The following is a 21,392-nucleotide window of genomic DNA, read 5'->3' on the forward strand; positions in this document are numbered from 1 at the left end:
TATAAATAAAATGGAGAAGAGAAAATGTGGAATGAACAAACTTGTTTGTTTGAAATACTTTTGTGCAACATATTGTGTGTGATTCAATTACCTGGGAAATCTCAACTCAATTGCCATGCGGTCTTTAGTGACACTCCAGTAAATATCATAGCCAGTGTATTTGAGACATAGGGGTGTAACATGACTTGCCTGAGATCACAGATTGAGCCAGGGTTTAGACATAGTTAGAATCTACAAGATTCCCAGTGAACATATAGAATAGTAAGAACTGACGGGAAGATTCACAGAGAGAATGAATCTTGTGGGCTAACTATGGGGATTGTAGTGAACATATGTATAAGGCAGTTGGCATTCTGCCCAGTTTTGTTTCTTATAGCTTACACCAGAGGTTACTATGCAGTGGATCATAGTCTATATCTGGACCCTGGCATTAGGAAAGATAGTCTGCCTCTATTCAAAAGCACAGGGACCTCGGTGGAAGCCATAGTGGGAGAAGTGCCTAAAGCTGAGTTTCACATGCAAAGCTCATTTTCCTCCCCCACCCTTTCCACTGTTTTTCCTGGTATGGACTTCAGCACTCATTGCCATCTTTGCTATTTCAGGTTGGAAATTGAGCCCTGTGGTTGGAGCAGTGTACGGCCCTGAGTTATACGCAGGTAGAACTTAAGTAGACACTTCCATTTCTGCCATTTAACTGCAGTGGTGTTTGTTTGTGTTCACAGTCTGCTGTTTCTTTATAACCTTTTGACGTTTTTTATTCTTTTTAAAACTAAATTAGCGTCCAGCTTTCAAGCAGATGTCTCGCTGGGCAATGACGCCGCAGTGCCCCTGTCAGGAAGGGGGGGTATTAACACTTACATTCCTTTAATCAGTAAGTAGCCCCAATTGGCCCCTGTATTGTTACTGTGCTTGAGTAAACAATGATCTGTTAGCCCTCTTCTCTCCAGCCTGTATGATATATACTTGAAAGGATGGGTCTTGTTGGGGACAGATTTGCCACCAACCAGAGCCCCCAGGCATGGTACCGGCCATGACCTTTCCATCTTGCAGTGTGTGTCCATGCTTGCTTTTGACTGGGGCTTCTGAAATGATAAGGAAGGTGCAGAGCAGGAGGGAGGGGAGTGTGAAGAGAGTGCCACTGCTTGTACTTCAAAACCAAAGAAACCAAACAGACAAATCCCCAAAGTACATATTATACAAGCTGCTAAACTGCGAGTCCACTGCAAGCCCCCTAGTGGCATGTGCCTGGAAGCACCTTGGGTTGAATTTGTGCCTTGCGACTGGCTCCTTCTGGGTATCTGTTATTGCATTGTGTTTGCAGCTGCCTCTGAGGTTTTGACCTAATTTGCCCTGAGCCAGTTTACTCCAGCATGAAGTGTAATAAAACAGGGCCCAATACACATGGAACCGGTTACTGGTCACATTTGCCAGAAGACGATGGGCTCTTGGTAAACTGGCACTTAATGGGGAATTTCTGCTGCCTTACATGGGGGTTATCCTGTCTTTCTGGCTTTAAATTGAACATGGGGAGGGAGGGGATGGCAAAGGGGAAGGGAAGAGGACAATTGACTGATTTAAGGGGCTCATGCTGAATTGTTTCAAAGAAACCAAACAGACAAATCCCCAAAGTACATATTATACAATTTGGAAGAGTCGCCTGCTATATTGGTAGCAACTCTTTGTGCTTCTCGGACTCTTTCTAACCAGACTGCATGGCAGTGTCAAAATGGGGGCGGAGGGAAATTGTACCACGTTTGCAATGAACAAGGAATGACACAGCATTAACCCCTTGCATGGCAGGCCTCTCTGCAGCCCCTCTCTCCCTCTAGTGATGTAGCAGGAGGTACACTCTTTCTATGGGGCTGTAAGCATGCCCCTTTGCCGGACAGACGCGGAACATCCCATAGCTCTGGAGCCTATTGTATTATTTTGTTCAAAACAGATAGTTTTGAATTGGGCAGGAGTTCTGATCTCTCTCATCTTTCTCCTTATCTGTCTTTACAGTTCCAGGCTTCCCCTACCCAACTGCAGCCACCACAGCAGCTGCGTTCCGTGGAGCACACCTGAGGGGTCGAGGACGAACAGTATACGGTGCAGTCCGGGCAGTACCCCCCACGGCCATCCCTGCCTACCCAGGGTAAGCACTGGACACCAAAACAGTGTGTTCTACGCCATGTTGAGAGGTAGCTGATTGGCCAAGGATAAAAATCAGAGCTCTGTTGGATGGTGAGAGTCAGGATGCACCAACTTCAGAGTACTCTGCACCCAATGACACCGAAAAAAGACAGATCTAAAATCTTTTGGGTTAGATACTTTACACTTCATTTCAGTATCCTGACACTCTAGTAACTAAAGGCAACTGCCTAAGGTACCAGCAGGTTCCTTCTCATATGCATTAGTAGTATGTCCATGTGGAATTCATCTAGCATTGACGCTATGAAAAAGGACAAAGGAAGGGTCTCAAGTCTGTGGAGTGAGGCAGGTTCTGTTCTCTTCACTCCTTTGTATTTTGTTATCCAGGAGTGGGGAGTATTATCAGTTACCTTCATGCCTCACCATCTGGGAGTAGGGTACAGGAGAGCTAGTTACCCACAATGGATTTGCTTTCTTTGTTGGAGACAGTTTAAAAAGGTTTAAAACAAAGATCAATCAAGTCCATTTAAATTAAGGTAGGGGAGAAGAGGGAGTATAGGGAAAATGAAACGGCAACATACTTCGAATAATAAGAATGGTATAAAGTACTGATGGACGTGTGATCTAGCATCCTTCACCATCTGATTTTCATTAGTCATGCAGTGGAATGAATTCCGTAGCAACAAACTATTCTGTTATTTGAAAGGTGTAAATTGCTGGATTTATTTGGGTTCTTTGGATCTGTGAGGATGCTTCATTCACATTGCTTACCCCGGTAGCCTGTTTGCCCGGTTTTCAAGGCAACATCCTCACATTTTCACAGAGGGAATCTGAGTGAGAGAGAATCCTCCCAGAGAGCAAGAAATTTGGACACTAACTCCCATTTCTCCTCATTAAGCCAGCTATGGAGAGGGAGAGCATAGACTATAAGTCTCCTAATACCACAGTACATTTGGACCTTGCCCTCGGATGTACTGATCAGCTTGGGAGACCTTGTGTAATAGATTAAGATGAGGGTTACTGTGCCCTTTCTTTGTAGAGTCCAGTCTGGCATTTAAAATAGAGCTCAATGAAGCAAGTTGGAGTAGCCAGACATCCATCTAACCTACAGCAAGAACTTGTAGCAATAATTTGAACTGCTTTGCATCTTACATTAGGCAAATAAATATTTTGGACTTAGTACATCCAGTGACCCGGGGTGGGGAAACTGTTGCCTGAACACATGGGGGTTCACAAGGTGTTCTTTTTGCTGAGTTTTCAGATGATCCCTCTTACACAGATCCATCTCTTTCCACTGCTGTGACCTACAACCTCTGTCCATCTTTGTTACTGTAATAATGACCCAGTCCTGTTTTATCAGGAAATGCTCCAGAGTGAAGCACACAAGCAAAACTGAGCTAAGTGCTACCATCTAGAAGGACTTTTATCCTGTTGTAGGAAGGACTTTTATTCTTTATCCCTGATAGTAACGGCTAGAGCATTCCTAGCAAGAGGCTGTCATCAGTGGTACACTGGGAGAACACTCCTTATAGCCTTTCTGCACTTATGATTGATTGGTTAAATCCAACCCCATCTTTGTATAAAGGAGTTATTTACATTTGGAATACAGGTCATGCACCAGTGACCATCCCTTCTAAATAATGTCTCATGACTGTATTTACTTGCAATTCATTCAGTATGTCTGACGCCTCAGATTGATCTCATATGTCTTCATGTTCAGTGAACTGTCCAGCAAACAATTGGAAGACAGCAGTAAACAAGCTGCGCTCACAAATGATCCTGAATTCTGCTAGATACAAACATGAGCTTTTAATTAATACATTTGTTGTTGTCATAGACTGGGTCTCCAACATTGCATGTCTTACAGAGGAAGGTGGTTCCTCATTGTAGAGTTATAAACTGCTCCACACATTTTAGTTATAAAAAAACAGTAGAAGAGAAACAGTATTACAACTGAAGTTACATCAGGCCACTTTTGACCTTGAATGCTTAGTGTCATGCATACATTCCTGGCACCAAATCATGCATCAGTTACTTCCCCCTACCCTTTTAATGGAAAGATGAGACCATGAAATCAAGAACCAAGCCTTGAGTGACTAAAATAAAGTGGATGCTTAGGAAGAAGGCATTCAATAAAACTGAAAGGTGGAAAATTCAAAACTGATAGTAGAAAATACTTTTTAAAAAAACACAATTATTTTGTGGAAATAATTGCCACAAGATAATCATTGAGGCTTAGAGTTTAGCAGGATTCAAAAAGGTAAGACATTTATACGGATAACAAGAATCGGGATTGCCAGACTGGATCACGCTCAAGGTCCATTTAGCCCAGTATCCCGTCTCTGATAGTAGTCAGATCCAGATGCTTCAGAGGAAGGGGCAGGAAACTTCCTAATCCCTAGTAATTACAGATTTGGTTTAAGACCTGAAGCATAAGGTTTAATAAAATATGCATGAATGTGCATTTTAATACTGCTAATTGCAAGATCATATATGTAGGGACTAAAAACATAGGTTACACATACAGCCCCCCATCCTATATCTTGGAAGGCTGTGAACCAGAAAAACCTTTAGGGGTCATGGTCAGAGGTGAAAGTAAGCCGGTCCGGCGTACTGTCAAGAGTCGGTACGCCATGCCGGACTGGACCGGCTTCCCCAGGCCGGCGATTTAAAGGGCCTGGGGCTCCCGGCAGCGGCTGGAGCCCCAGGCCCTTTAAATTGCCACCAGAGCCCCTGGGTGGCGGAGGCGGCTCAGGCAGCGAGTTAAAGGGCCCTTTAAATCACCGCTGGAGCCCCCGGATGCCGCTGCTACCCCGGGGGCTCCGGCAGTGGGGCTCAGGCGGAGATTTAAAGGGCGTGGGCCTCCAGCTGCTGCGGGGAGCCCCGGGCCCTTTAAATCGCCAATGGAGCCCCGTTGCCAGATCCCCAGGGTAGTGGCGGTGGACCAGGGCTCCGGTGGTGATTTAAAGGGCCAGGGGCTCCCAGCTGCCGCTACCGCAGCAGAGCCCCGGGGTAGCGGTGGCAGCCGGGAGCCCCCGGGGCTCCGTCGGCGATTTAAAGGGCCCGGGGCTCCGCTGCGGCCAGGAGCCCCGGGCCCTTTAAATCACCACCGGAGCCCTGGGCTGCTGCCGTTACTCCGGGGGCTCGGGCAGCGATTTAAAGGGCCTGGGGCTCCAGCTACTGCGGGGAGCCCCGGGCCCTTGAAATCATCGCCAGGGCTCCCAGCCGCCGCTACCGCAGCGGAGCCCTGGGGTAGCAGCGGCAGCCCCGGGCCCTTTAAATCACCCTCTAGCCCCAGGGCTCCCAGCTGCCTGGGATTTAAAGGCCATACCTCTTCCTGTTGAGGCCCCGCCCCCTGCTCAGGACTCCAGAGTACCGGTAAGTCCTTTAAGTTACTTTCATCCCTGGTCATGGTGGATAACCAGCTGAACATGAACTCACTGTATAATGTGGGGACTAAGAGAGCAAATGGAATCCTTGAGTGTACAAGCAGGAGAATATTGAGTAGTAGTAGGGAGGTGATATTACCTTTGTATAAAATGGTAGTAAGACCATTATTGGTATACCGTGTCCCTGTCTAGTGGCCATGCTTTTAAAAGAATGTTGGGAAATTAGAGAAGGCCCAGAAAAGAGCTTCTACAAGAATTGATTCAAGGTCTGAAAAACATGTCTTACTAAAAAAACTCAAAACTAAAAAAGCTCAATCTGTTTAGGTTAACAGAAAGAAGGTTAAGAAGTGATTTGATCACAGCCTATTAGAGAAAGTACCTATGTGGAGAAAGAATTTATGATAGTACAGGGCTCTTTAATACAGCAGACAAAGGCATAACAAGATCCAGTATTTGGAAGCTGAAACTAGACAAATCTAAACTAGAAATAAGGCACTTTTTTAATTTTTTTTTTTTTTTTTGGTATTACTACTTTTTTTTTTGGCAGTGCAGGTAATTAACCACTGGAATAATTTACCTCGGGATGTGATGGAGTCTTCATCTTCTTCTGTGCTGGGCCCCATGTGTATTCCACACGTGGGTACACATGCGCACCATGCAGCTGAATCGGGAAGTTTTTCCAAGCAGTGTCCGTTGACCTGCACATGCGTAGTATCTTCCCTTGTGCGGCCGACTGAGGATATAAGGGGTGGTGCAGGTCAAAGTGGAAGTCTTTCTAAAAGTTATAGGCTTGAAGCAGAAACCACTTGGTGAAATTCTAAGGTCTGCGTAATGCAGGAGGTCAGAGTAGATAAACATTGTGGTCCATCTGGCCTTAAAATAATATATGAATATCCCTTCAAAAATTTGTTTGCAATAATGAATGAATAAATCTGGATATTCTTGCTATCCATATAAATGTCCAGTCCCTTTTCGAATCTTGCTAAGTTTTTAGCCTCAGTAACCAGAGTTGTTCTAGTAAATGCCAAGAGGGGAGGAAAAAATACCAAGAGTTTTGGAAGGGATTTAAACCCTCAAATTTCAGGGTGTAAGCCAATCTCAATTTATTAGGGGTTACGGAGGAGAACTTTCTCTAGTGACAAGTTATCCCACAACATGGATTCTTGTACCTTTTTCTGAAGCAGCCAGTGCTGGCAACTGTCAATGACAAGATCCTAGACTAGATGGACCATTGGTATAATCCAGTATGACAATTCCTATGAACTCCAAAATATTTTTACCAAAATGGTAACCTATTCATAAAACAATCACGTTCTCTGTCAAGTGTTTACCCTTCATGCAGGAGTAATAATAAAACACACTTGACGACAGAAAATCTAACAATTTAAGTCACGGCCCCAGAAGCCAAACTTTTGTGGTTTTAGAGTTTGGTTCCTACAAACACCATATGGCCCACTTCTCCCTGCTGAGGTATATCATCTTTTCTCTTCATCTCCACATCTAGTGCACTTAGAGACCAATGCAACTCTGTCCATGGGGAATGGATTGCACCTATCTTGGAGTAGACAATATTTTACCAAAAGACTTTACTTTACTTGTAGCTAACGCTGCTCCATTATTTTTAATAATAGCTTACAGTCTGCTTGCAAGATATCCTGGCCTCTCTCTGTGTACTTTACAATAGACGGGTGTTTTAATCAGGGTGTCAGGATCTTGGCAGCATTTTACACTCCAGCTGATGCCACACAAAAAATTACAGCTAATGTTCCCTACCTCTTTCTAGCTTGTGGTAATGCTATTGGTAAGTTATACACATGCCCCCATGGGTCTCAAAGATGGTGGAGATAATGCTTTTTAAAGTGTTGGTGGCTTAGCACTGAGCTGTCCAGAGGACAAAACAGGAGAAAGTTGTGTAATATGAAAGCATGTGTTTATAACGGGGGAGGGGGGGGCGGCGGCGGCCTGGAGTATACCCTTTTGTCCTTCCTTGTCCTTCCCCAATTTCCATCCCCAAAGCAAGCTACATTACAGCCTTACACTGCCAAATATTCTGGTAAGAGTGGCTCTTTGGGAACCCCAGACCCTGATTTGACATTTTTGCAGCTTGAAGTTCTGAGAGAAACTAATAGTGATCAATAAAGCCAAAGAGAGCACCATCCCATCCAAGCCCTTCCAGTTGCTCCTCTCTGCTGTGGAATGTGTCGTTACTATCAGGGATGATCCCACTGCACCTTTCAATTCTTGAACCTTGGACCAATCATTTAACCTTTTTAGCTCATTATCTCTGCTTGTGAAAGCAATGCATTGTGGGTATTTTTGTTTTTTTCTTTTTAATTATATTTCTCCGTGTTTACTTTGATCAGAATTGATTGACTTGTTTTCCTGAGGTGTTGCATCGGTTCTTTAAGATGCTGAATAATAATACTTTGCATGCTTGTGTGATCAGCCAAATCTTATCGCATGTCTAATGTGCAGGGTAAAAACAGGTGATGTATGGATATCAGAAACAGTCATGCAGCCCTGTAAAACTCAACATACAGAATTATACATAGCTTTCTCCAATGTGCTTCTGACTTAGGTGGATTCTAGCCCTTGTGGGACTGCTTCTAAAGGGCTTCTTTAGTCCATGTGAAACCCACTCCATGAAGCCAGTTTTTCCATGTGTTTAGGGAGTAACTAAAGTAATTCCAGGATCATAACCAGAGTGGAGGCTCCTAAATCCATGTTTCTCTCCCCTTCAGGGCATCAGGTCTTTCTGAGTCTATTTTTATTATACAATATGAAGGCTGTTTCCCCCTCACCCTATGCATACTGTCCCGTCCCTCTCCCCCTCCCCCCCCCTGCATGCCATGGAGGATGACATGGGGCCGCATGGGTACGTGCGCACACACATTCTCTTGCTGATTCGCTCCTGCCAGAAAGCCCAGGTTGTGGATTCATACATCACCTGCCTGTGTAAAACGCATGTGCATGCTGCCGTCCTCAATAACCGGAATGTGTTTTCTGTTCTTTTTGTTTTTGTTTTGTTTTTGTTTTTTGTTTTTGTGTGGATTTTCTGCAGTGTGGTTTACCAGGACGGATTTTACGGTGCTGACCTCTATGTAAGTACACACACCGGAGCCTTCTCATCCCCAACCTTCGACAAGCCAGCCTTTGTTGTTGTTGTTGTTGTTTGTTTATTTGGTTGGTTTGATTTGTTTTTGTTTTTTTAAATATCATTTTCTTTAATTTTCTTCTTCCTTGTGGATATATATATTATATATTTAAGAATGCAAGCATGCTTCTCTGTCACTGCGCTTGCCCCTGGGTGCAAGACCTAAGCCTATGGGTTTCCTGATCATTGCCAGGGTCAGTTTACTGGGTGTCCTCTCCCCACATGCACACTGCTACTAATCAACCTGAGAGATGATTAGCAAATTAAAATTTCTCTCAATACTTCTCTCCTTTGCATAATTTGGATATAAAAATAACAGGACTGGTTTAGCCTCAGACGTTCCCTTTCCCTCTCCCCTCCCCCTTCTTCTCCCCTCTTGGGGCCCTTTCAGGCTTGATTTGTGCACCATGCACTAAGCTAAGTGAGCTCTGTGTTTACAAAAGCTCGTGTACCATTGGGATGTGGATGTCAGTCCTCTGGAGAAGACATGGGTCTGATTAAAAATGGAGTCTGAGATACTGGAGTGAAGGTTGGCATCTCATTTTGCTAGTTGAAATGGTACCTAACTAGAATAAGGGTTCTCTTTCTTCTCCCTAGGGGAGTTGTAGAGCACGTATATGTGAGGATGTTTAGATGGAAGAGTCAGCAGCCTCCTGCATCCTGGTAAATTTCTCAAGCACCGAAAAAGGCTTTGCCCAATCATGTGACTTCACCAGCATATCTGTATCCAGAATTCCTAGTGCACTGATGTTTGAACTGATTGAGGGTGGTGTTCCTAGAACATAGCGTTGGGCGGGGGGTTCTGATTGGTAGGTGAGGAGAGCAGTTTTCCTTTGGATGGAAAGTTTCATTATAACAATCATACTATAGGAATGTGCTCTCCAGACCAAAGAACTTTAAATTCACTGTCCCCACCCTCATCCTGCTCAGACTATCAGGCTCCAGCAAAGCTGTCCCTTAAATAGGTGGAGATGTATCTTTGGAGTTTCAAGAATTTTGTCTTGTTTGTGGGTATAGTGGCCAGAATAGCTGAACTTGGTTTCCATACTGCTTAGGAGATGGTGCCCCTAACATCCAAAGATATACATCTAGAGGTTGGTTCCTGGGTAATGGATAGGGTTGCCTTTGGGCTTCTCTGGTCTATATGGAGCTTCAGACCTTATAAAGACACTTTTCCCAACCCAACAGTTAGAAAACATTCTATCTAAACACAGAGGAACTTAGTGTTATGTATATACTTTGCCTGCTTGCAAGTAAACTCTCGCACACATGCTCTCACATGTACATGCCTGCACACACCCATGCACATGAATTTCCTGATTCACACACGTGCTCTTGCACATATGCTCACCTAGAAATTGACCTGCCTGGTCAAGTGTTCCATGATAATACTTCTTCAGGATGTAGGAAAGAGTTCTGTTTTTTCTCTGTCACTCCTAAAGCCTTACTCTAGTCTATATAGATCAGTGAGTTTGGGGCTGACCATGCAGTGACTAAGCAGGTAAATGGGCAGCTATTCTGTGCTTGGTGGCTTCTCTTGCACAGTCTGGCACATTAAAGCCTTGTTGAGAGGGAAATGTTGACTGGGGTTATCCCCTGATTCTTTTCAGAAAGTTTGTTCAGATCTTTAACTTGCACCTTTGATGCATAAAAGGGGCTCATCTAACATCTTAATACCTTGACAGTGACTTTAATAGTACAGAGAATCCCCACACCCACCTCATGTTGCACTCCAGTTTCAGCATTTAATGTGTCTAAGCTCTAAAAAGGGACTAGAACCCTCAGATAAAACCATTTATTTGACATCTTGCTATAACAGTTCAGGTCCCACTAATGGGGAAAACAGGAATGCAATATAGGGCATCTCTGAAAATAGGTTGGCCAGGTTCATCCCTTTACTTTTTATTGCTAGAGTTCTCAAGAGAGATGCATCTCAGCCCGAACTTCTAAGTTACCCCACTTTCCCCTGTGGATTGGCACAAATTGAATGGGTGCTGATGCCTCATATCCCACTGGATTGTATTCGTTTAGTTGCTATATGAGGGCTGTCCTAAGTTATAGGATGAAGGAACAGGGTTCTTCAGCCACTGATTGCTGATTTTGAGAAGAGGATTCCCTCGCTGTTGGGGTGATGGAAGTTAAGGTGAAGAGCCCTCACATCTGCTGAACTGGTAGGGGTGGCTGAGGAAAAGCAGGGGGGAGAAGGACCTCCAGCTGGCAGGATGGGGTGAGTAGGGGGAGAAGAGGGTTGTTCCAGGCTTTGGCTGCTCTTCCTTCCCACACAGGCATCATACGCTTTGATTTGGTCTTCCTCTTCCTCCTCCCTCCTCTTCTTTTCTGGGGCAACCATCCTGCTAGCCACTTTCTTCTATTAAAAGGGTTGTTCCATCTCTTGTTGGACTCATTCCTGTCTGGCAAAATAACTGAATTTATAAAGTAACCTTCCCCAGGGTCGGTGTTGGGGGCTCCATTTTGGCCATGAGGAAAGACGATGCTTCTCCTACAATGGGGTCAGTCTGGGACAACAAACCACCCATAAAGACCACTCCCATCTATGAAAAGCGTGCTTGCATCCACTGGAAAGAAAAGGCTGGTGAGCCCCTCTGTGGGCTGTGTTTGTATGATTGTTTCTTTCCACAGCTGTGTTTTTTGAACTGCTCTTCCTGTGTTCTGTTATAGAATAGTCTTACAGGAACCAATCATTAGCGCTAAAATACCTCAGGTAGGAGTGCCAGTGTGACCTGCCAACCAATCAGATTGTGGATTGCAGTGGAAAAAAAATGAATTATACTAACCATTCCAGCGCCACGTTAGAGATGGGAACAGAGGCTTTTTTTAGGACAGTGCAGACTTGTGAGCGTGTGATCAAAGCTCCTGCTACCTCTGGGCTGCACATGTTCAGGTTTTACACCAAGTGGCTTTTCATTCCAAAAATTAAGTGGAAGGGTTAACAAAGGTCATGCTTGTCCCATTACTATGTAGGTTCACCTGGTGCAGTGAATGCTGTTGTTCTGTCACCTCTTTCAGGTCACCCCTGCCGATCCAGAGTGCTTACCTGCCAGCTTTCCAGACATCCTAGAAATCAATTCCAGCCCCTTCTGCTTTTTAACCTTCAGTTATAGGGGCATTGGGGAATGGAGAAAAGACACGCTAGGCCTAGAAAACAAAGGGTTCCTAAAATTGGACTTGCAACCCCAAAATGGATAGGGTAGTGAGTATATAGACACACTCATCTGCATGGACTGTCCTTTTCTTCATGTTTCTGGAAATACCTCTAACACCAAGAGGTATGCAGGTGCTCCATAGTACTGAACCTGAGCAACACGCTTCTCTGCTCGCTCGCTCTGTCCTCTGCCACTCCAGAGAAAGGGCACTTGCTAATATGCCTGAATAATAAGGCACTGAAAGAGGAGAGGGGAAGCTTGTTGCAAGATGTAATTGGATTTCCTTATGGTCTGTTTAGTTTATGATTACCCCATTTGACTCTTATGTGTGGAAGAGAGTGAGTGTTTTTTTGTGCTGAAGAGCGCAGTGTAGGCAACTTGAAAACACTTGCTATCTGCCTTTAGAATCTTCAGTGGACAGTTGAAATGTTGCTTCAGTCAGACACCAGCTTCATACTTACATCAGTTGTCAAATAATTTTCAGGTACTTGCAGCAACAAACTAATACTGAAAAAATCCACATTTTCATTTTGGCAAATTTTGGGGATGTTTTGACTTATCCTTCTGTTGCTGGGTCATGGCTGGTATCTGCTTATCTTGGTCCTCTGGCCCTCAGAAAAGTAGTTTGAGGTCAGGGGACTTCTGCCACACACCTAGGAAAATCCAATCAGATTGACAAATGAGGACAATGGAATCAGCCTGTAGGGCCCTCTATATAGCCACAAAAGAGGAGAGGTTCATTAAAGACAACTTCTCTCAGCACTTGAGACATACTGAGAGTAAAAGAACTCAAATGAAGCTAATCTGCACTTTGCCAAAGCAGTGCTTAGACTGTCCTCATCTGTCTTCACACATCTCCCTCAACCCAGCCAAAATAGTGTGTGCTCTAAAGACCCATATCTGCTGTAGAAGGACCTTCTCTTTGCAATTGATTGCGCACTAAATACATACAGCCCTTCTCCTTGCCCCTCCTCCCTTCTTGTGGCAGAGCTTTGTTACTGCCTTGCTGGTAGGGAGGTGTCTGACATCACATTCTCACAAGAAGTCCAGACCCATTCATTTGTTTTGACACACAGTTTGGAGGTTTTAAAAAAGGCTAACTAGGTTGAGGGAGATTGCACAGCTGCCTTGGGTATTTAGGGACTATGCCATTGAAGGGTAGGCTCCATTAGGGTCCCTCTGCAGCACTAGAGAAGTATGGAGCAGCTATTCAGGAGATGTCTTTTTCATTGGATGACATGAACATGCAAGTTCAGTGAAAATATCCTACAGTGACGCAATTTAAATACGCTACAATCCCTGATGAGAGTGGCATCAGAAATCATTGGGGGCACGCCCCTGTGAGTGGGTTAATGGATTAGCTTTTTACTTCAGGCAAAGTTGTGCGTGGGCAGGAATAGCAGGATGGAGACATTGGAGGTGCTTTGGACAAGCTGTGTGGGATCTGAAATGCATTGACGGAGCTATGTGTGGGTCATGGGTTTGGAAAAGCAGGGGTTGCTGCTGAGGAAGGAAACTCCCACAGAGCTTCCCCTTGCCTTTTACAAGTCCTAAAACTCACCAGAAATTATTAAGGAATGAACAGGAGTGAGAAATGGGACCTTTTATTTTTCCCGTTTTGGTGTATTTGGACCTGCTTAGGTAAAGCTAGATATATCCAGATGTCTAAATCCCCAGAAGCGGTCCTTGCTCAGGAACGTATCATAGTGATGTTAGTCCCCGTTTTTTGTTTTATTTATTGTACACACATAGAATATGTAAACAGCTCCAGATCAAATAGGTCTGATTATGTGTGTATATACATGTATCCTTTAATTTTTTTTTAATTAACAGTAGCTTCCATTTTGCATCAGTGCATGGTTAAGACCAGTACACATGTCAGCTGTTTCTTAACTTCATTTCTCCAATGAAATATTTCTCCTGTTTTTTGTTTGTTGTGCAGTCGGCTGAAGAAATGTTAACATCTCGCTCTAAATCTCTCAGTGGAGTCTCTGTTCCCTTCTCTGATATAACAGATGGGTTATTGCTTGTTATAATTATTAACATTGTGGTGTGGGCTAGGGCTAGGGTGGGAGACGTTTTTATTTTGGGGCGGGATGCGGGGATTGTTAAGGTTTGGAATGTTAACTCCAGTGGTGACTGACTGTTTCCGTAATAGCAGGTCGTTGTGGCTGCACGCTCTAGTAATTGAGGCTGTGTACTTCACCGAGCTTGTGGTAGAGCCTAGGACAAACCGCTGTCCCAAGAGAATGCTGGGATAGATAGAACTAGCCAATATGAGTCTGAACGTGGTGATTTTGCTGGTTGTTTTAGCTCCAGATGTCAGCATGCTTAGTTTTAATTTGATTAATAGATGTTACGCCATTACCTTTCCCACACCTGATTCCAGTCCCTCTGTCCCTTTTCCCGTTATATGACATGTAAGTTAAAAGAGAATAAATGAAAACCTTTTTTTGGTTTCAAACTGCATCTTGCTGTTATGTTCACAATAACCTCCACTCACACTAAACATGGCTGCTGATCTCCCATGCGGCTAGTAAATGTTCGGGAGAGTGAGAATCTGGGCACATTCTGATGCAGGCTGCCCTGCATGTGATACTAACGTGCGGAACTGGGTACATTTTGCATCTGTCTGAACATTAGACATACCAAGAATTCAGGAATCTCATAAACTAGGAGAGTACAGTGGTGATGTCCATTTGAAGTTTTGCTTGCATTTGCTGGGGAAAGTTAATATGGATAAACTGAGTGTACCTCGGGCACCCTCTCTCTTTCATATTTGGGGATCAGCAGTAAAGTATAAAAACCCAGCAAATTTAAGCAGCCGGACTAAAAAACAGCTAGCTAAGAATGGGAGGGTAAAAGCAGTGACATCACACCATTTTAAAAAGATGATGTAATGTTTAATGGGTGAAGATTTGCAGTATGCTGTATCTCATTAACAGGAAGATCCTAACTTACTCATCCACATTATATCTTCATCTCCTCCAGAGTAAGAAAGCATCTGCAAACTTGTCTTCCATTCAGCTCCCCATCCTTCATTCCAAGTAGCTCCACTAAGGCAGTGGAAACAAAATAAAAGCCATTGCCTCTTTTTAAAAAGAAAACTTTGAGACAAACTTCACAAGGAAAAGGATCGTGTATTTTCCCTCAGATTGAATATGAGCTTGAGTTTTTGCTTTTGCCCTCCTCTGGACAAAAAATGTGTCGGCTAATGATGGCAAAGTTGTCATTAACCCTACATAAGGCCAGTTTTTGGTCCTACACAACTGCGTAAATGTTGAAAACTGTCTCTGGGGTTTTCTGGCTTTAGCAATGGCTCCCTGTGATTCAGAATCACATAGCACAAACTGGAGTCACTGGCCATGTTGTCCCCATATGGTTAACAAAAGCCATGTTCAAAGTTATACAGTAAATCAAGCTCATTATCCTGGTTTCTGACAGTAGAAACCTCTTCAGATGGGCCTTTGTCTCCATTCTGAGCAGGAATATACCTTCAGTCCGTAGGTTACCTTTAATTGCCCCATGAAAGATCTAGAAAGCCACTTGCCTGACTACTCAGGTCTCTCTCAGCCCAGAGAAGGGGGAAAAGGAAGGAACTGCCTGTCCCTCTGCTTTTCAGGAATTCCACTCAGAGACCCACAAATCTACCTTTGGCTCAGGATTTAGGATGAATTTTGCCAATTCCCTGGGAGCTGTAACTAACTTTCTGAACAACCTCCTGTGATCTGTAGCATCCCAGCATCTTTTAAAAGGCTTCTATTTATTCTCAGAGCAACTATAGCATGGACAACAGCAACAACACAAGCTTCCCTGACGTAATGCCCAGAGGTCCCCAACATGCCTCAGCCTTACTTTGAGGGGCCAACCCAAAGTGGAAAAAGGCTAGTTCAGTCTCTCTAAACGTTTAATCCTTGCTGCCTCTGCCGAGAATGCCAGTTAGTTGCACCTGGTTCAGTTTCTGGGAGTTTCACTAACTGATCATTCTTTTGTGTATCTGAACCAGGTAATATCTAAACTTCTTGTCCCTCTCACAGCAAAGAAACAAAAGCAGGAGTTTCCCTGGGTGATTTTCTTTCTAAAGTGCATATTGCTGGAAAAGAGAACACCTTGTTATGTTCCTTTGCCCGCAGCCCACACCTCTCTTCTTAGGCAGCTTCCCCCAACTCTGGCAGAGGGGCATATAGGGGTACAACAGCCAAATTTAGCTCTTTTCTGTCCTGGTTTTCCCCTCCTCAACACCAACTGTAACTTCCCACACGAATGACCATATGAGATTTCCTTCAGCCTATGCCTTTCACTAAACTGCCTACTGAGGCTCTCCCCAAGCCTACTGAGGGGTAGAACATAGAGGGATTAGAGGGTGACTCTGTTGTGATGGATGTAACATGGGAGCTGATGCAGTTTGAAACACTTCCTCTCCTTGTGGTGTGTGTGAGTTTTGCTTTCTGTTGGTGGACAGGTATCTGTAAAGTCAGTTCTCTTTTTCTCCTGCAGGGTGGATATGCAGCCTACAGATATGCACAGCCTGCTACTGCAACAGCAGCCACGGCCGCTGCCGCCGCTGCAGCAGCTTACAGCGATGGGTATGTAAGGAGGAATGGGGCAAGCTTGATGTGCTCAGGGGTTCATGGAGTACTGCTACTCCATTTAAATACTCCTCTACCTCATTACTCTCGCTCATCTCCCCCCTCTCCCCCAAACACACACACACACACTTGAGAGGAAAATGTCCAGTTGGCCATTCAAGGCTTGGGCTCTGTAGCTGTCAGATATATGGGATAGGGCACTAAGCCTGGTTTCTCCCTTACCCCTTTGGTCTTCTGTCAAAAGAGACAACATGGTTTTATGGTTAGGGCCAGGTACTGGGAGTCAGGAGACATGGTTTATATTCCAATTTCTTTGTTCTGTGACTGTGGGTAAGTCACTGAATCACTCTGTGCCTCAGTTTCCCCATCTGTAAAATAGTAAGAATTACCATGTAAAGTAGTTTGAGATCCTTTAATGAAAACTTCTGTATATGTGCAAGGAATTATTCAGATTATTATCAGAGTGAATGTCATAAGGTCTTTTATCTCCCTGTACAGTGAAAATTGCATATTAATTCAAATGCATGATGGGACTTTTCAGCCTTACTAGAGCTAGGGGAAATTTTTCAACCAAAATTTTTGGGGGGTGGGGGTGTCAAAAAGGCAAATTCAGTGACACCAAAACATTTCATGAATTTGTGTTGGTTTCACCAAATTGTTTTGGCCAACTCTCCTCCCCCGCCATCCCTCCCAAAAATCTGAAAAAATCTAAATGTTTTGTTTTGACATTTCAAACTGAAAAGTTTCATTTTTGGTGTCAAAACCACTTTTTATTTTGAAATTTCCTTTGGTTTTGAAAATGCAAAAACGTAAAGAAAAACACTTAAAGTCAAAACAAAAGGTTTTGTTTGACCTGAAACTAATTTTTTCAATTTTTTTGGAATTGCCAGCAAACTGAAAAATCTCTCATTTATCCATCTCTAAAACTTGCACTCCTATCTTCATATGCTGGACAAGTCCTCTCTCCCTTCCAATTAGCTGCTGTAATCATGGCAGCTGCCCTAATACCAGTAGTTGCCCTCCTCCAAAATCGCACCACTAGATGTAGCGGGGGCACTAAATGTGATGCCAGCTGCTCTCACCATGCTCCTGCTAATTGAGAATATGGCTTTTGTGTGTCCCCTCCTTGCAGGCCTTTCTCCCATCCCATCTCATACAATGTATCCATAGATTCTCTCTGGAGTGGGGCTGTCTCAAGCAGGTGTGGGGGGGGGGCACAACACCATCCCCCCACCCCTTCTTCTGGTCAAAGAGCAATATCTACATCCCTCTGTGCAGTGACATTTTTTCTTTCCCCCCTTTCCTCAGTTATGGCAGGGTGTACACAGCAGACCCTTATCACGCCCTTGCCCCTGCCGCTAGCTACGGAGTTGGCGCTGTGGTAAGTATGATTTTCTTTCTATCCTCCTGCCATTTCTCTCATTCCTACTATGGTGAATAGCTGCCCAGGGCACAGGAGCTGCTGAGAGTCTCTATCGACCATCTTTTCTCTTTAGTCAAGAGGCCTCTCACTGCAAGGAAGCTCTCCAGCTAGTCCATGCCCCCTTGTCTGTATTGCTTGACAGATCTGTTACTGCAGTTGGAGATGAGCAGTGTCTTATTGTTCTGGTGCTTAGGAGGGGGATGGGGAGAGCAAAAAGGTGATATCTGATAGTGTGGCTTTATTATTACTATTTATATGACCATTGCGCCTAAGAGCCGTAGTCATGGACCATGATCCCATTGTGCTTGGTGTTGTACAAACAGAGCAATAAAAGATGGTCCCTGCCCTGAGGAGCTTACAGTCTAACCAGACAGCACAGAAACAGGGTGGGGGAAGGGGTCTCACACACAGTCAGAGTGAACAATGTGTTGGTGGCAAACAGCAGGTTAGTGCTGTGACTCTTTTCCTTATTTTGGTGGGTACAGTTAGGGTGGGATAATTAAAAGGAAGGGCGAGGGGGACGTTGAAAGGAAGGGAGATGAGGGGAATAGGGAAGGGGAGAAGAGGGGAACAGGGGTGATGCTGAGGCAGAGAGACTGTGAGGGAAGGGGGAGGGTTGGAGCCAACAGCCAATCAGCACAGGGCGGAAAAAGAGCACTCAAACCTGCAGAAAGTTCTCCAAGGATACGTCTACCATGTAGTGAAAAACCCGCGGCACTGAGTCTCAGAGCCCAGGTCAGCTGACTTGGGCTGCAGGGCTATAAAATTGCAGCGTAGACGTTCAGGCTTGGGCTGGAACCTGGGCTCTGAGACCCTCCCCCCTTGCAGGGTCTCAGAACCTGGGCTCCAACCCAAACCTGAATCTCTACGCTGCGGTTTTATAGCCCTGCAGCCTAAATCCTGTGAGCCCGAGTCAGCAGACCTGGGCCAGCCATGGATCTTTTATTGCAGTGTAGACGTAACCATAAGGACCAAAGGTCTTTGATTTGGCTGTTTCTGCCCTTAACCTGCCCTGCTCTGTAGCTTTCTCCCAAGCCCACATGAGGGGAAGGGCAGAGAGACACACCTGAGTCCTAGTGCCCCCAGACTGTGTGGGCGGTCTCCCCTACACAATTCTGAGGGCAGGAGTACCCCCAGCTGGGCCCCATTGTACACCCTGGCCCTCGCTTTGGCTGCTTCTGCTTCTACTGGATGGAGTCTCTGGAAACTGTTGTGGCAAAGCTTGAAAGTGCAAGGCATCCTCTCACCACCACTTACCTTAACTTTAAAAACTGTGTTGCATGCAAAGAATACTAATTCTTGGTGAGGGAGGTAGAATAAGGTCTTGTCTCTCCTGGGCCTCAGAGAGCTGCCAATGGAGCTGTTGTTCCTGGTTCCCCTTGGCACTAGAATGAGGTTGCTGAGGAGCAACACAATGATTGGCAGCGTGCAACCTGTCAGCTATGGCAGAATGAAAGTCAGGAAAAAATTAGGCCCTCAGTGCCACCTTTGCACCCATTGCCTTCAGTGGGTTTCCACAGGTGTCACTGCTTGGGACTTAGTATACCATTGTTTTGTACAAGATGGAATAGATTCCAGTTCCATCGCTCAGCTCTGCAGGGCTCAGAGGAATAAAAAGTAGCAAAAGCTTATCTGGTTACTAAAGTCAGATCTGACTCTGATACATACACCGAGCAGGTTAGCTGAGGTAGAAGGAGCCATTTTTCTGCCCCTGCATTGCTCTGTAAAGCAAAGCAGAACTATATAGGAAAGATGGCAGGTGAATGGATCAAGGACTCTTTGCAGGGAACAGACCTAGATGGCTTGCTTGGCTCTCCATTATCTTTAGTGCTTCTTGCATTCCTAAATCCCAAGTTCTATATATTTAAGGGCTCTGAATGGGAAGAAACCCCCTATAGAAAGGAACATGAGGGCCTTCGAGCATTGGAAGCATTGCAGACCAACACTGAGGTGCATGGGGCTGTGGAATTCCTGGGATTGGAAAAGCAAGGGGTGTTCCAGGTCAGGAGTGAGTAAGGTGACCACATAGAAAGTGTGAAAAATCAGGACGGGGTAGGGAGATGAGGTAATAGGCGCCTATATAAGAAAAAGCCCTGAATATCGGGACTGTCCCTATAAAATCGAGACATCTGTCACTCTAGGAGTGAGATGCTGGGGAAGAGCTGTGGTGGGGGACATGACTGGAAAGACACAGGTTAGACCAGGTCAGGAATGAGGTGTGTGGGCATCTGAGGTGAGTGGAGCAGCTTGCACAGAACTCATCCTCGCCATGTCTGCTTCCAGTCAATACTGTATCTCTGCTGTTATGAACATTGAAATGCCAGCGGATTCATCCAAAAAGGAAACATAGAATTGTACTCGGAGATCCTTGGAGCTGTTTCGATTGGGTGATTTGCTCAACTCTACTTTCAACTAACTGGTTGTCTGTGAGGCTGTCCCACCTGCGCCTGGTGTCTGTTTTTTCTGACTTTCCCATCTCATCTGCCAGTTGGAGGCTCCAAAGGTGGTAGATCCACACCCGGACGCACTCTCTCCAATCCCTTTCATGGAGCTTTTGTCATTGCTTTGAATGTTTCTCTCCCCTAGCTCCTAATCACCTTTTCTTTTCTCCTTTAACTTCTGCAGGCGAGTTTATACCGAGGTGGCTACAGCCGATTCGCCCCCTACTGAAGTGACATGAGCCCCTGCAAGTGGAACAGCCCCCCCAGTTCATGAGGCCTGGCTATTGCAATATTTACTAGTAGAGGAACTCTATAGCAAGATGAGGAGGAAAAACAAAAAAAACAAAAGAGAAAATACTTTTTTATACCTCACTATGTTCTTTGAATATGTATTTTTCCTTTAAATTTCTGCCTTTAATTCTTTTGTTCCAAAGATTGTGCTTTTTTTTTGTTTGTTTTTTGTTTTTTTAACTGTGGTAAAAAATAATGCATTTCCGTGTCTGTATGTTGGTGCATAGCTTATCCTACCAATCACGGAAGAGGCAATTAATGATAAGGAAAGATGTTAGGAACCAATATCATGCAATTAATTGTGGACAAAGTTACTTACCTGGGTCTGGTGCTTGGCACCTGTGAGACAGGAGGATGTGAGGGAGAGCCTCTTCCTGCCGTGTTTCTGCTCTTTGGATGGACGCGTTGATTGGCTGTGGCTGGAGAGAAGTAGTTGTTTGTATTTGAAAAGAGGGGAGATGCAGAGACTTCCAGAATTTTATCACCGTCTGACATGCACACACTTGGAACGGTTTCAGCAGTGTCAGGACTGTATAGTTGCCCAAACTTGCCCAAAGACTTGGGCTATTAACTGCAGTAGGGGACAAGACTTTGAAATGAATTCTTGATATCTCTCCCTCCACACACACCTAATCCTAGTTGATTGTTGTCCACTACTGGACTGTAATTGTCTGTCCTTCCTCTGCTTTCTAAGGTCTTTCTCCTTTACTGCCCCTCTTTTTCCTTTCTTTCCTTGAGGATTGGGTGGTGTGATGCTGCAAACGTGGGCAGTAACAGCAGAGCTTGAGGCAATGGTTGAGAGTGCTTG

The 21,392-nt window shown here is 44.8% G+C and overlaps 1 protein-coding gene across 6 annotated transcripts in view; it reads left to right on the forward strand.

Annotated features, from left to right (window-relative positions):
* The window catches only part of RBFOX2 (RNA binding fox-1 homolog 2), a 243,114-nt gene extending 222,592 nt beyond the window's left edge, over positions 1 to 20,522 (forward strand). For all 6 annotated transcript variants that reach the window (XM_065397511.1, XM_065397513.1, XM_065397516.1 and 3 more), the window contains 7 exons: positions 603 to 656; positions 779 to 871; positions 2,005 to 2,137; positions 8,584 to 8,623; positions 16,338 to 16,426; positions 17,738 to 17,810; positions 20,478 to 20,522. In XM_065397511.1, the coding sequence (XP_065253583.1) occupies positions 603 to 656; positions 779 to 871; positions 2,005 to 2,137; positions 8,584 to 8,623; positions 16,338 to 16,426; positions 17,738 to 17,810; positions 20,478 to 20,522 (527 nt within the window). The remainder of the gene's footprint in view (positions 1 to 602; positions 657 to 778; positions 872 to 2,004; positions 2,138 to 8,583; positions 8,624 to 16,337; positions 16,427 to 17,737; positions 17,811 to 20,477) is intronic.
* Positions 20,523 to 21,392: the final 870 nt, after the last annotated feature.

Source organism: Emys orbicularis, chromosome 1, assembly GCF_028017835.1.
Source record: "Emys orbicularis isolate rEmyOrb1 chromosome 1, rEmyOrb1.hap1, whole genome shotgun sequence".
Taxonomy (NCBI): domain Eukaryota; kingdom Metazoa; phylum Chordata; order Testudines; family Emydidae; genus Emys; species Emys orbicularis.